Raw genomic sequence first — 12,094 nt, 5'->3', positions numbered from 1 at the left:
GCTTTTGACACAATAATGACACCACTGAACTAAACAAAACGTTTTATTTGTAACAGTTCAGTTTCACTTCCTCCTCACATACAAAACAGCTCGTGGTTACACACCAATAAATAGAGGAGTCTGAAAGACTACAAAAAAAATAAGAACCGAGTGCACTATTACTGAAGTGTTTTGCATGCAATTCTCAAAACGCCCACAAGATGGCTGCATTTATGTGTGGATCCGATATTACAAAACCGATATCGGATTGAGGAACGTGTTTAAATAAAGGGGGTGGGGGGATTTCGGTAGAACAGATTACCGGTCTCTCTCACAGAGCAGCTCAATGGCTCGTTATTACTGCCTTGTTTTATTTTTGTTCAGCAGCAAGAAGTTCGCAGTCACCGTCTTATCACTAGGTGTGGGCATTGACCTTCAATTTAAGTTACTAGATGTTAAAGATTTTACTGAAGGAAGTATGTAAGCAAACGTTTTATTTAGGTTAGTGGTAACTTCCTCTCTTTTCCCTTTTTGAGAATAGGATCATCTGAATTTATTTGGTTATAAAACGTCGGTCTCCTGAGGGAGGAACTACTGTCTCCTGGTTAATAACTGCCCGTATCCTCATTCACGTGTGTGTGTGTGTGTGTGTGTGTGTGTGTGTGTGTGTGTGTTGTAGGGATGATCCGCAGTCTGGCGGCTCACAGTCTGAACAGTGAACAGGAGCTGAGTCAGTGGAGTGGGGGAGAGAGTGATGAAGGTCACCACACCAACCAGCTCCGCCTGGCTCTGCTGCTGCAGTTCCTGGAGAACCTCGAGAAGCTCATGTACAACGCTTACGAAGGCTGCGCCAATGCCCTCACCGCCCCGCCCAAGGTAACAGACACCTGCGACACCTGTCTCACTTTCCTTCACTTTTATTTATTTATTTTTGTCCTACTTAAAAGCACCCTCTCCTCCTGTTCTCCAGGGCATCAGAACCTTTTTCCACACCAACCGTCAGACTTGTCAGGATTGGCTGACGAGGATCCGCCTGGCTCTGATGAGGGTGGGGCTCATGTCCGGCCAGCCGGCGGTCACCATCCGCCACGGCTTCGACCTGCTCACCGAGATCAAGAACAGCAGCTCGCAGGTTCGTCGAACACTTTCGATTGAGCGAATGCTGAAACGCGGATGTCATTTGAGTCACGTCCTGGTCTCCACTGTTCCTGCAGGGCCCTGAGATGGAGGTTCCCATCACCATGCTGGTGGAGGCTCTGTGTGAGCTGCGCTGTCCTGAAGCCATCCAGGGTTTGGCAGCGTGGAGTTCGGCCCACATGGGGAAGAGCTTGGCGTGGGTGGGCTCCGTAGCCCTGCAGGCCGAGGGGAAGTGAGTTACACTTAAACCTTCACTGTTTAGTGCACAGATTAGGGCGGTTGTTTTCGTTAGTTTGCTATGACCCCTCCCCGCTTTTAAAAAAAAAAAAAAAAAAGGTAATTGTATCAAAGCGTGCTGTACTGAAGACGACCTAATTCCACTTTGAAAGTCTTTATCACGTGTTGAGTTTATTAAACAGAGATTCGAGTAGATAACAGCGGACGCTTGCAGTAAATCTGTATCCCGACGCGTCCTAGGTTCGAGAAAGCGGCTCTGGAATATCAGGAGCAGCTGTGTGCTGTCACGGGGGTCGACTGCTCCATCAAAGGCTTCGACAGATCCTTACTGAAGCTCACCAACTCTGGTACAGGCAACAGCTCCAGTCCAAAACACACAGGAAACGGTGAGACGGATTTATTTATTTATTTATTTATTTATTTAAAAAACCCGTCACTTTTCCACTCCGCGGTACTGCTCGACTCGCGTTACGTTTCTGAGTTCGCTTTAACACAGTCAAGTTGGTACCAAAAAAAGGTACCAGGTACTATCCACAGGGGAAATCCCCCCAAAAAGCGAGCGGAGTCTAGTCGAGCTGTACCGTGCAGTGGAACGGCGCCGTTAATGTAAAATGAGTGAGATTTAAAACGTGAGGAAATTCTTTCAGACTTGACGTTAATTTGACAGTCTCCTTTTGTATCTCTCTCTCTCTCTCTCTGTGTGTGTGTGTGTGTGTGTGTGTGTGTGTCTGTGTGTAGGAGACGTTAAGAAGACGGTGCTGTTGAAGTCCAGCGAGTGTTCCTCCGAGGTCCTGAACTTCCTGGTCAATAAGGCGTGCGAGTGTTACGTGGCTCTGAGCGACTGGGCGTCGGTGCAGGAGTGGCAGGCCAGCGTGATGGCGCTTAAAAAGAACAGCAACAGCTCGGCCAGCGTCAACCTCAAGACCGACTTCAACTACGTCAAGTGAGCAGCACTCTAACGTCCAGTGTCGCGTACAAGGCTTATACAGGACGTCCTGTGGGTTCTGATCTGTGTGTGTGTGTGTGTGGGTCAGAGCTCTGAGCAGGTTCGAGGACGGAGATTTCCCAGAATGCCGTGTGCAGTTGGAGCTGCTTCCTGGAGAAGATTACGGCCTCCTCAACTCCAACACGAAGGACAAGCTAGGTACTGATGGTCCTGATCTCAGCTCCTGGAAGTGCTCAGTTTACCCTCCCCTGAAACTTCCAGTGTAATATGTGAAACGCTTAATTGTTGATTACCTGATGGGCTTCGTGATGGGGAACTTGCCTGAAGTGTGTGTGTGTGTGTGTGCGCGCGCTTACAGATCTGAAGCGGCTCCTTCCTGCTGTACTCAGTCCTGATCCCTCGGAGCTGCAGAAGGCCATCGAGGTTCAGCTGCTGAGGAGCGCTGTAGGAGCCATCACATCAGCCGGTCACGAGCAGGACCAGAAAGTTCTCCCTTCATCCGAGTGAGTTCCGTTAACTGCTCAAATTTACCCACTGTAGTACCGCTTCAATCTAGTACGATTTTAGTAACCGTTAACCATCTGAAGAACGCTCGTGGAACCCGCCGTCTCAATGTCCTTTTCCCGTGAACCTCGGCAGCACTCTGGTGAAGTACCTGAAGCAGACGGGCCGGATCGCTCTGGGACCCCTGCGTCTGTCCACGCTCACCCTGTGCGACTCGCTGCCCACCCTGGGAACGCTGCAGCTCCACTGCACCAGCTCTTTGGAGACCTCGCTGTGCAGTCAGCACCCCTCCGAGGTCAGGCAGGCGCGGCCGTACGCCGTGTTCATTTTACCGCGGATCCCGTAACGCGTCGCTGACGATGTCGTTTCCGTCTTTAGGAATGTCTGATCCCGCTGTTCAGCGACGCTCTGAGCACGTGCAAGCAGCAGGACGTTCAGCCGTGGCTCCACGCGCTCCGGTACAGCACGTTTCAGAGGCAGCTCTTCCTAAAGCTCAGAGGTTGGATTGTGTTTGACGTCCGTGCCGTTCGTTTGTTTTCGTCCTGATTTCTCGGTATGGTAACGGTCGATGACGCCGTCGTGTTTTTAATAAATTTTTTTTTTTAATAAACTGTTGTAGGCGTGTCTAGTCCTGTGGACTCTCACCTGGTGGAGCTGTGTCTGACGGCGGTGAAGTTTGCTCGTAAGCAGGGGAACCTCGCTCTGGCCACGCGCCTCCTCGCTCAGTGTAGCAAACCGTCCGCAGACGACGACGACGACGACCCGGAGCCCTCGGACCTGGTGCACAGCTTCAGGCAGCTGTCCCTAGAGGGCGCAGTGGGGGAGAAATGGGGACCTGAGCTGAAGATCGAGAGGGCTAAAGTGCTGTTCACTGCAGGTATAACAAAATGGCAACACACGTGTACATGGGGATTATTTTATATATTCCAATATTTTAAAAAAGAAAAAAGTTTATCCTGAGTCATATGTTAATCGTATGTGCGTTTATAAGCGTCCACGGTCTTTTCTACGAACACTAGAAACCCCGCCTTCTACCCCCAGGTCAGTCTGTGGCTGCTATGGAGATGCTGAGCTCGTGTGCGCTTTCCTACTGCCGCTCGGGGAAGTGCGAGCGCGCCGCTTGCCGCTCCATCCTCACGCTGTGCAAGTGGCTGCTGGCCGACTGGAAGGACTTGACGCCTCAGCTCAAACAGGCGGTGAAGAGAAACAGCAGCGGACCACCGTCGGCCCTCAGCAAGAACATCACCGCCCTGCTGGAGCTGCCCGTGGAGGAGCAGGGTATACTGCGCATCACCACCGAGACCACAGGTACCTGCTGCCTCCATGTGCTGCGCACACAGCTTCTCTCTTCTCCACGCTGCATTCTTACAGAAGTTGGTTTACGTTGTGTAACGTCACGGAATGTATCGCGTTAGGTTAGACTTTATATTACCATGTGTTACGTGGCGTTACATTGTGTAGCACGCATGTTAAATCAGATCAACGCTACGTTATAGAGGTCGACCCATAACGGGTTTTACCCTTAACTAAGTTGGGCGGTACCTGCCGAGAACCGATTTTAGTTTTTAAAAAAACTTTTAAAAATCCAGTGCTTACTGTACCATGAAAACATATAAATATTAATGTATGTTCATTATTGATAAATATTGAAGTAAAGAAGACCCCAAAATTAATCAAAAAACACTTCAAATGGCGCAACTAAATGTCAGTGACGGTTTTTATTTCGCCTCTAGAGGCCGCTCTCGTACTGCGTATTGACAGCTAGCTCGCTAAGCAGATTGCTCTGTTGGCTCCGCCCCTGCTGCTACATATGCACCCTGCGACCCTTCAGTGTAAAAACTGTCTAGCATTTAAATGATGCACAGATGATGAGTTTCCCGGGATACACACTGAAACAGTCCTGCAGATTGATCAAAATAGCTGCGTATCTCCACGCTATACGTCCCGTCCATTTCTCCTTCCTCCACAGACCGGTGCAGCTAGATATCGAGAGGTCGCGTTTATTTCGGTAGAAGGCAGAACTCTCCTGGTGAAATGTCACGTAGCGTGCGAGCCTTGTCCGTGATCGCTCCTCTAGTGTCGTTTCTCCTCTCGTCAGTGAGTGTAGGAGTCGGGGAAGCGGACTTTGTCCTGGGCCAGCTGTACCAGCTCTCTGCTAGCCAGGCGCCTGAAGTGGCCAAATCCTGGGCTGCTTTAGCGAGCTGGGCATACAGATGGGGCCGGAAAGTCGTCGATAATGCAAGGTGTGTGTGTGTGTGTGTGTGTGTGTGTTAAAACAGTCTTTAGAGATTTATAATAACGTACCTCTCCTGGTCAGCGGTGTAACATCACGTCCTGCTCGTTTCTCTAGTCAAGGAGAAGGGGTTCCTCTGCTGCCGGGAGAGAAGAAGGAGATCGAGGAGCTTCTGCCGTCTGGCACCAGCGACGAGGACAAGGAGACCATATTCAGCATCCTGGGCCAGGCCATGTGTCGACCAGCTGGAATTCAGGTGGGGAAATGCAGGATGCGGCTGAAACTTTAAAAAAAAAAAAAAAAAAAAAAAAGTCCACGTTTCTGCACGTGAAGGACTTTCAGTGAAGTGTGTGTGTGTGTGTGTGGATGTGATCGATGTAACCTCGTCATTTTTAGCAGGAAAACTTTACTTTTCTGCTTGGGCGGGGGCTTTTAAATTTTTCCCTCTCTCCAAAAATCCTAGTTTTATAAATTTTTGTGTTTATTGTTCTTATTTATTTTTGTTTCTGAAAGTTGTTTGGTTCTGGGTTTTTACCTTAATTGGTAGAATTTTAGTTTCCCAAATGTTCATGTATGACTGCTGATTTAGTTTTAGAAGAAGGAGGAAAATGAATCGGCGCTATGAGTCTAAAAGCTGAGCAAAATTCAACTTTTCTTGTAATCTCTATGTATCCATGTCTCTATGGAGATATATAGAGCTGTATAGGGGGGTGTGTATGTATGTGTGTATGTGTGTGTGTATGTATGTATGTATGTATGTATGTATGTATGTGTGTGTATATATGTGTGTGTGTATGTATATATGTATGTATGTGTGTGTGTGTGTATGTATATATATATGTGTATATATATATATATATATATATATATATATATATATATATATATATATATATATATATATATATATATATATATATATGAGAATAAGAATAAAATTTTACATTTATTATAGAGAGAGATGTATAGAGCTGTATGTGAGACAAAGAACATACAGATGCCGCTCTCCTGTCACGTGTTCCACAGTAAGAGGTTGCCGGCTGTTTCTGAGGACTTTGACTAAGATGAATAATAAAACGTTGCGTGTTTATGCGCGTGTCCGTCCCCAGGATGAGGACATGGCTCTGCAGAACGAAGAGGACGACGAGGACGATATGGTGGACGTGATCTGGAGGCAGCTGTTGAGCTCGTGCCCGTGGTTGGCGGAGGTGGAGGACGGCGTGACGGACGGGCTGATCCGGGTGTGGAGGCGGGTGGTGGACCGCATCTTCAGCCTCTACCGTGTCTCCTGCAGGGCTTATTTCACCTTCCTGAAGCTCAACGCCGGACAGGTGAGTAACTTCATCGTCCTCGTCATTGTTTAGAATAAAGCCGCGCTTTCCCCTGAGGCGTGGCTCAGACCTGCTCCGCTCCTCTCCTGCAGACGCCCATCGACGAGGACGACCCCAAACTTCTGCTGAACCCTCAGAGCAGTAAGCAGAGCAGCGACGACGTGATCGTGATGGCGACTCTGCGCCTGCTGCGTCTGCTAGTGAAGCACGCCGGAGAGCTGAGGGAGGGGCTGGAGCTCGGGCTGGCCTCCACGCCCACCGCGCCCTGGAGAGGTGAGAACCGTGGCCCATGTGAGGATTAAACCACGGCCGTGGGGTGTGTACTGTTGTAGGAAACTAATCGACGACAAGGTAGTTTGAAGTGGAGTTCCTCTCAACACCCTGAAGCTGATTAGTTTCCTACAGCGGCACGTCCCGGAGCGTTTCATACCTCTTATTCCACAAGTGCCATTTTTAACTTCTAAATGACGCGTCATACTTTTTAACCGTCTATAGTTGCATTTAATGTTGTGGACCATCTGCGAGACTCCCGATGTAGGAACTGTGTTGTGACTGTTCTGCTGTGTTTATTTTTGAAGGCATCATCCCGCAGCTGTTCTCCAGGCTGAACCACCCCGAGGCCTACATCCGGCAGAGCATCTGCAGCCTGCTGTGTCGCGTAGCCCAGGACTCCCCTCACCTCATCCTCTACCCCGCTATCGTCGGCTCCATCTCACTCGGGGGCGAGGCTCAGACCGCAGGTACACACACTTACACACTACCTTGTACAGTTTGATTTTTCGAGCAAGAAGATTGGAATTATTTTTAAATCTTCCTGTCCCCGTCCCATACCTCGACACTACAATACTAAACCGTACTACAGATATATGGTTGCTGCTATTTTTTTAGTTCTGACTTCGTGTGTGTGTGTGTGTGTGTGTGTGTGTGTGTGTGTGTGGCAGGTACGAAGCTGCCCTCGGCTCTGCCCACTCTGTTGGGGAACATGCCGGGCGAGGATCTGTGTGGGGGGGAGGGTGAAGGCGGGAGTCCCCCTGCGTCTCAGGATAGCGGCCGAGGAGACGAGCTGGGACTTTGCTCCATCGAGGACCAGGCCATGATGCAGGACTGCTACAGCAAGATCGTGGACACGCTCTCCGCAGCTAACCCCACCATGGTCCAACAGGTACAGCGCCTACCATAAACCCTGTCCCAGAGACCCTGACCCTAGACCCTGCCCCTGTACCGATTGGCCTATACCTGCCCCAGAGAATTTAACCCTGCTACTGAAACAGGAGCACGTTAAGTTACTCTGGTAATTCTCCAGCTGCTATTCTTCAGCGTGGGCGGGGCTAATCTTGAGTGAACATTGTGTAAGGCAGCCATTTTTCAGACCTGCCGACCTTCACACTGTGTGTGTGTGTGTGTGTGTGTGTGTGTGTAGGTGCAGATGCTGGTTGGGGAGCTGCGCAGGGTCACCGTGCTGTGGGACGAGTTGTGGTTGGGAGTCCTGCAGCAGCAGCACATGCACGTTCTGCGCAGGATCCAGCAGCTCGAGGACGAAGTCAAGAGAGTCCAGAACAACAACACGCTGCGCAAGTAAGAGCTCTGATCACACACTGTGGGTTTTTGAAAATGTTATTGGGTCAGTATGATGACCCGTGGCGCGGTGCTGATGTTCCTCTGACCCGTGGCGCGGTGATGTTTCAGGGAGGAGAAGGTGGCCATCATGAGGGAGAAACATTCGGCGCTGATGCGGCCCGTAGTCTTCGCTCTGGATCATGTGCGCAGCATCACCGCCGCCGCCGCGGAGACTCCTCACGAGACGTGGTTCCAGGAGACGTATGGAGACGCCATTTACAGCGCTCTGGAGCGACTCAGGAACCCACAGAACCCAGCCAACCCCGCTAACAGCTGGGTTCCGTTCAAACAGGTCAAAACTTCAACCCTGTTACATTTGCATGCTGGAACCTGATGTTGCCATGCAATTTCTTTTCTTTTTTCTCTCTTCTTTTTCCTCTCCTCTTCTTTCTCTCTTCGCCCTTCATTCTTTGTTACTTTTCTTTTTCTACTGTCTTGTTCATGTTTCTTTCTTTTTACTCCATCCCTCTTTTTGTTTTTGTTCTTTTTATTGTTCGTTGTTTCTGGTCTTTTTGTTTTTCTTTCTTTTTCCTTTTATTTCTTTATTTTTATACCTTTCATCCTACACAATTTTTTAGAGTTCTATGCTAGAAAAAGAAAACTGTGCGCGCGCGCTCACTCCCGCCCCTTCTGCTCCTCGTCCTGTACCAGATCATGTTGAGTCTGCAGCAGCGAGCTCAGAAGCGAGCGAGTTACCTCCTGCACCTGGAGGAGATCAGTCCTCGCCTGGGCTCCATGACCCACACGGAGATGGCTCTTCCAGGAGAGGTGTCTGCCACCGACACCGTCACCATCCACAACGTCGGCAACACCATCACCATCCTGCCCACCAAGACCAAGCCCAAAAAACTTTACTTCCTCGGCTCTGACGGGAAAAACTACCCGTACCTCTTCAAAGGTCAGTCCGGAGAGATCGTGCATGGTCCCCCGTCCCCCCCCCCCTCTCTGTCTTGGTCTCTGTCTCTCTCTCTCTGAGTGTGTGAGTGTGTGAGTGTGTGAGTGTGTGAGTGTGTGAGTGTGTGAGTGTGTGAGTGTGTGAGTGTGTGAGTGTGTGTTCCCTGTAGAAATCTGTCACTTTGTTAAAAACGTGTTTTATCTACATAAAGGAAGTCACTTGGATTTCTTGGGCGACTCCAATGAATGTGTTTAAAATTACTGCGACATATTTTATCATTTTATTTTTAAATGTGACGCTCTTTTGTCAATGTTGTTAAATAATTGAATTTATTATAAAGGCTCTGCCCCCCCCCCCCTCTCTCTCTCTCTCTCTCTCTCTCTCTCTCTCTCTCTCTCTCTCTCTCTCTCTCTCTTCCCCCCCCCCCCCCCCCCCCCTCAGGTTTGGAGGATTTGCATTTAGATGAGAGGATCATGCAGTTCTTGTCCATAGTGAACACGATGTTCACTAAAGTAAACCAGCAGGAGAGTCCACGCTTCCACGCCCGTCACTACTCGGTCACGCCCCTCGGCACTCGCTCGGGTCTCATCCAGTGGGTGGACGGAGCCACGCCTCTGTTCGGCCTCTACAAGCGCTGGCAGCAGCGCGAGGCTGTGCTTCAGGCTCAGAAGGTCGGTCTCGCTCGCCCGTGTCCTCTCTCGCTCGCTCCTGTAGAGTCCCTGCCAGATTTCTTTAGTTTGATTCACTATAATGTAATGATTAAATAAATAAAATCAAACCGCTTTCCAGGAAATTCCTAAAAGTAGAGAATAAGGTCGCTGATGCAGGACCACTGGGCTTAAAGTACACGCTGGAGTTGTTTCCTTTCCTGACCGGTCTAATCTACTGAGCCGCTCTAACACACGGAACGCGGGGGGTCATAAAGTCAGAGTTGGAAATATGTCCAATATCTCACAACTCCTCACACATCATCGTCCTAACGCACCTGTACGCCTTCTGCTACCGAGCTTTATTTAAAACAAAGCTAGCAGCGAAAAACATTCCGGAAAATACAATAAGGCTGTGAATTATCATGATGTAATGTGAGAAGATATGGAGATTTATTTGATGAGTTTTTTAATTGGATAAAATTGTAAAAAAAAAAAATATATATATATATATATATATATATATATATATATATATATATATATATATATATATATATATATATATATATATAGATATAGATATATATATATATATATATAATATATATATATAGATATATAGATATAGATATATGAATGAATGAATGAATGAATGCCTTTTATTGTCACTATACACATGTACAATGAAATTAAGAGCCACTCCTTTTTGTTCCGTGCAAACATATACATTCAATACACAAGAAGAATAAACAGATAATACACAGATAAATAAATAAGATAAATAAACAAAATAAATAAACAAGATATACAATATATGCAAGATATATGCACGATAGATAGATATTAGGGTGGATGGCGGATATATATAGATATAGATAGATATATATATATATATATATAGATATATAGATATATAGATATATAGATATAGATATAGATATATATATATATATAGATATATAGATATAGATAGATAGATAGATAGATTTAAAAATGTTTCACTTTCAATGTTAAATTTTTCATTTTTTTTTAAATATTAAAAAATAATAGTTTCTAGACATTAAACAAACATCAAACAGTTTTTCTTTTTAAACGCAGCACTGCTGTGTTGCTGGGGATTATTTTAAGATCTTTTTCTCAAACAGTTATGAGTAGTATGCTTATTCTCTGATGGGGTTTATTTTTATTTTTAAAAAAATTGTATTTCTGGATTTTTTTCTTAACTTCAGGCTCAGGACTCGTTCCAGCAGCCACAGAACCTGCCCATGGTTCCGCGCCCCAGCGAGCTCTACTACAGTAAGATCGGGCCGGCTCTGAAAGCGGTGGGTCTCAGCCTGGACGTGTCGCGCCGTGATTGGCCGCTCAGCGTCATGAGGGACGTGTTGCGGGAGCTGATGGAGGCCACGCCCCCTAACCTGCTGGCCAAGGAGCTGTGGTGCTCGTGTACCACTCCCAGCGAGTGGTGGAGGGTCACACAGGTGAGTGTGGCTTCTTCTCTTACCTGTGCAGGCTTTCAACAGGGAATCCAACCACCCTCCTCCTCTTCTCTGTCTGTCTGTCTGTCTGTCTGTCTGTCTGTCTGTCTGTCTGTCTGTCTGTCTGTCTGTCTGTCTGTCTGTCTGTCTGTCTGTCTGTCTGTCTGTCTGTCTGTCTGTCTGTCTGTCTGTCTGTCTGTCTCTCTCTCTCTCTCTCTCTCTCTCTCTCTCTCTCTCTCTCTCTCTCTCTCTCTCTCTCTCTCTCTCGTTATTAATTTTCGGTCTCCGTGTGCCCCAACCCCCAGTTGTATGCCAGGTCCACTGCAGTGATGTCGATGGTGGGTTATATCATCGGTTTAGGAGACCGTCACCTGGACAACGTGCTGATCGACATGACGACCGGCGAGGTGGTGCACATCGACTACAACGTCTGCTTCGAGAAAGGTCAGTCGCTCACCTGTGCAGGTAACGCTCGGAGTCCTGCTGCCGTTTCTGCCAAACGCCTGATGGACACTGTGTGTGTGTGTGTGTGTGTGTGTGTGTGTGTGGTAACAGGGAAAAGTCTGAGGGTTCCTGAGAAGGTTCCGTTCCGCATGACGCACAACATCGAGACGGCTTTAGGAGTGACGGGAGTGGAAGGAATCTTCAGACTCTCCTGCGAACAGGTGAGAGGTTAACCCGTCTCGTTGGCCTTCTCCAAGACGCGGTTCTGCTCTGGTTGTTCCTGACCATCGGGTTCCTCTTCCTGTGCCTCAGGTGATTCAGATGATGCGTCGGGGCAGAGAGACCCTCCTGACCCTGCTGGAGGCGTTTGTGTATGACCCCCTGGTGGACTGGACGGCGGGCGGAGAGGTGGGGTTCGCCGGGGCCGTGTACGGAGGAGGAGGAGGAGGACAGCAGGCCGAGAACAAGCAGAGCAAGAGGGAGATGGAGAGGGACATCACGCGCAGCCTGTTCTCCTCACGCGTAGCCGAGATCAAGGTGAGAGTCCAGACGTGGTGTTTCCATGGCAACGTGTGAAATATCCGCAGATGAATACTGTACTGTGCTCTATATACTGTACACCGCACGCTCAACCCTCAGTTGTTTT

The 12,094-nt window shown here is 48.3% G+C and overlaps 1 protein-coding gene across 4 annotated transcripts in view; it reads left to right on the top strand.

The window, feature by feature from the left end:
• smg1 (SMG1 nonsense mediated mRNA decay associated PI3K related kinase) overlaps positions 1-12,094 on the top strand; it is a 41,612-nt gene that overhangs the window by 20,005 nt on the left and 9,513 nt on the right. For 2 of the 4 annotated variants that reach the window (XM_017495795.3, XM_017495815.3), the window contains exons 21-45: positions 659-855; positions 950-1,111; positions 1,194-1,348; positions 1,594-1,739; positions 2,092-2,296; positions 2,388-2,497; positions 2,658-2,802; positions 2,939-3,098; positions 3,182-3,302; positions 3,423-3,680; positions 3,845-4,111; positions 4,902-5,046; positions 5,154-5,292; positions 6,146-6,367; positions 6,460-6,640; positions 6,946-7,107; positions 7,306-7,529; positions 7,788-7,942; positions 8,054-8,276; positions 8,636-8,882; positions 9,321-9,550; positions 10,759-11,007; positions 11,310-11,448; positions 11,560-11,669; positions 11,761-11,985. In XM_017495795.3, coding sequence (XP_017351284.1) covers positions 659-855; positions 950-1,111; positions 1,194-1,348; positions 1,594-1,739; positions 2,092-2,296; positions 2,388-2,497; positions 2,658-2,802; positions 2,939-3,098; positions 3,182-3,302; positions 3,423-3,680; positions 3,845-4,111; positions 4,902-5,046; positions 5,154-5,292; positions 6,146-6,367; positions 6,460-6,640; positions 6,946-7,107; positions 7,306-7,529; positions 7,788-7,942; positions 8,054-8,276; positions 8,636-8,882; positions 9,321-9,550; positions 10,759-11,007; positions 11,310-11,448; positions 11,560-11,669; positions 11,761-11,985 — 4,577 coding nt within the window. The remainder of the gene's footprint in view (positions 1-658; positions 856-949; positions 1,112-1,193; positions 1,349-1,593; positions 1,740-2,091; positions 2,297-2,387; positions 2,498-2,657; positions 2,803-2,938; positions 3,099-3,181; positions 3,303-3,422; positions 3,681-3,844; positions 4,112-4,901; positions 5,047-5,153; positions 5,293-6,145; positions 6,368-6,459; positions 6,641-6,945; positions 7,108-7,305; positions 7,530-7,787; positions 7,943-8,053; positions 8,277-8,635; positions 8,883-9,320; positions 9,551-10,758; positions 11,008-11,309; positions 11,449-11,559; positions 11,670-11,760; positions 11,986-12,094) is intronic. The other 2 variants (XM_017495824.3, XM_017495804.3) reach the window with 1 other exon arrangement.

Source organism: Ictalurus punctatus, chromosome 2 (assembly GCF_001660625.3).
Source record: "Ictalurus punctatus breed USDA103 chromosome 2, Coco_2.0, whole genome shotgun sequence".
Lineage (NCBI taxonomy): Eukaryota > Metazoa > Chordata > Actinopteri > Siluriformes > Ictaluridae > Ictalurus > Ictalurus punctatus.
Note: the sequence above shows the minus strand (reverse complement) of the source record. Positions and strands in the feature narration are given on the sequence as shown.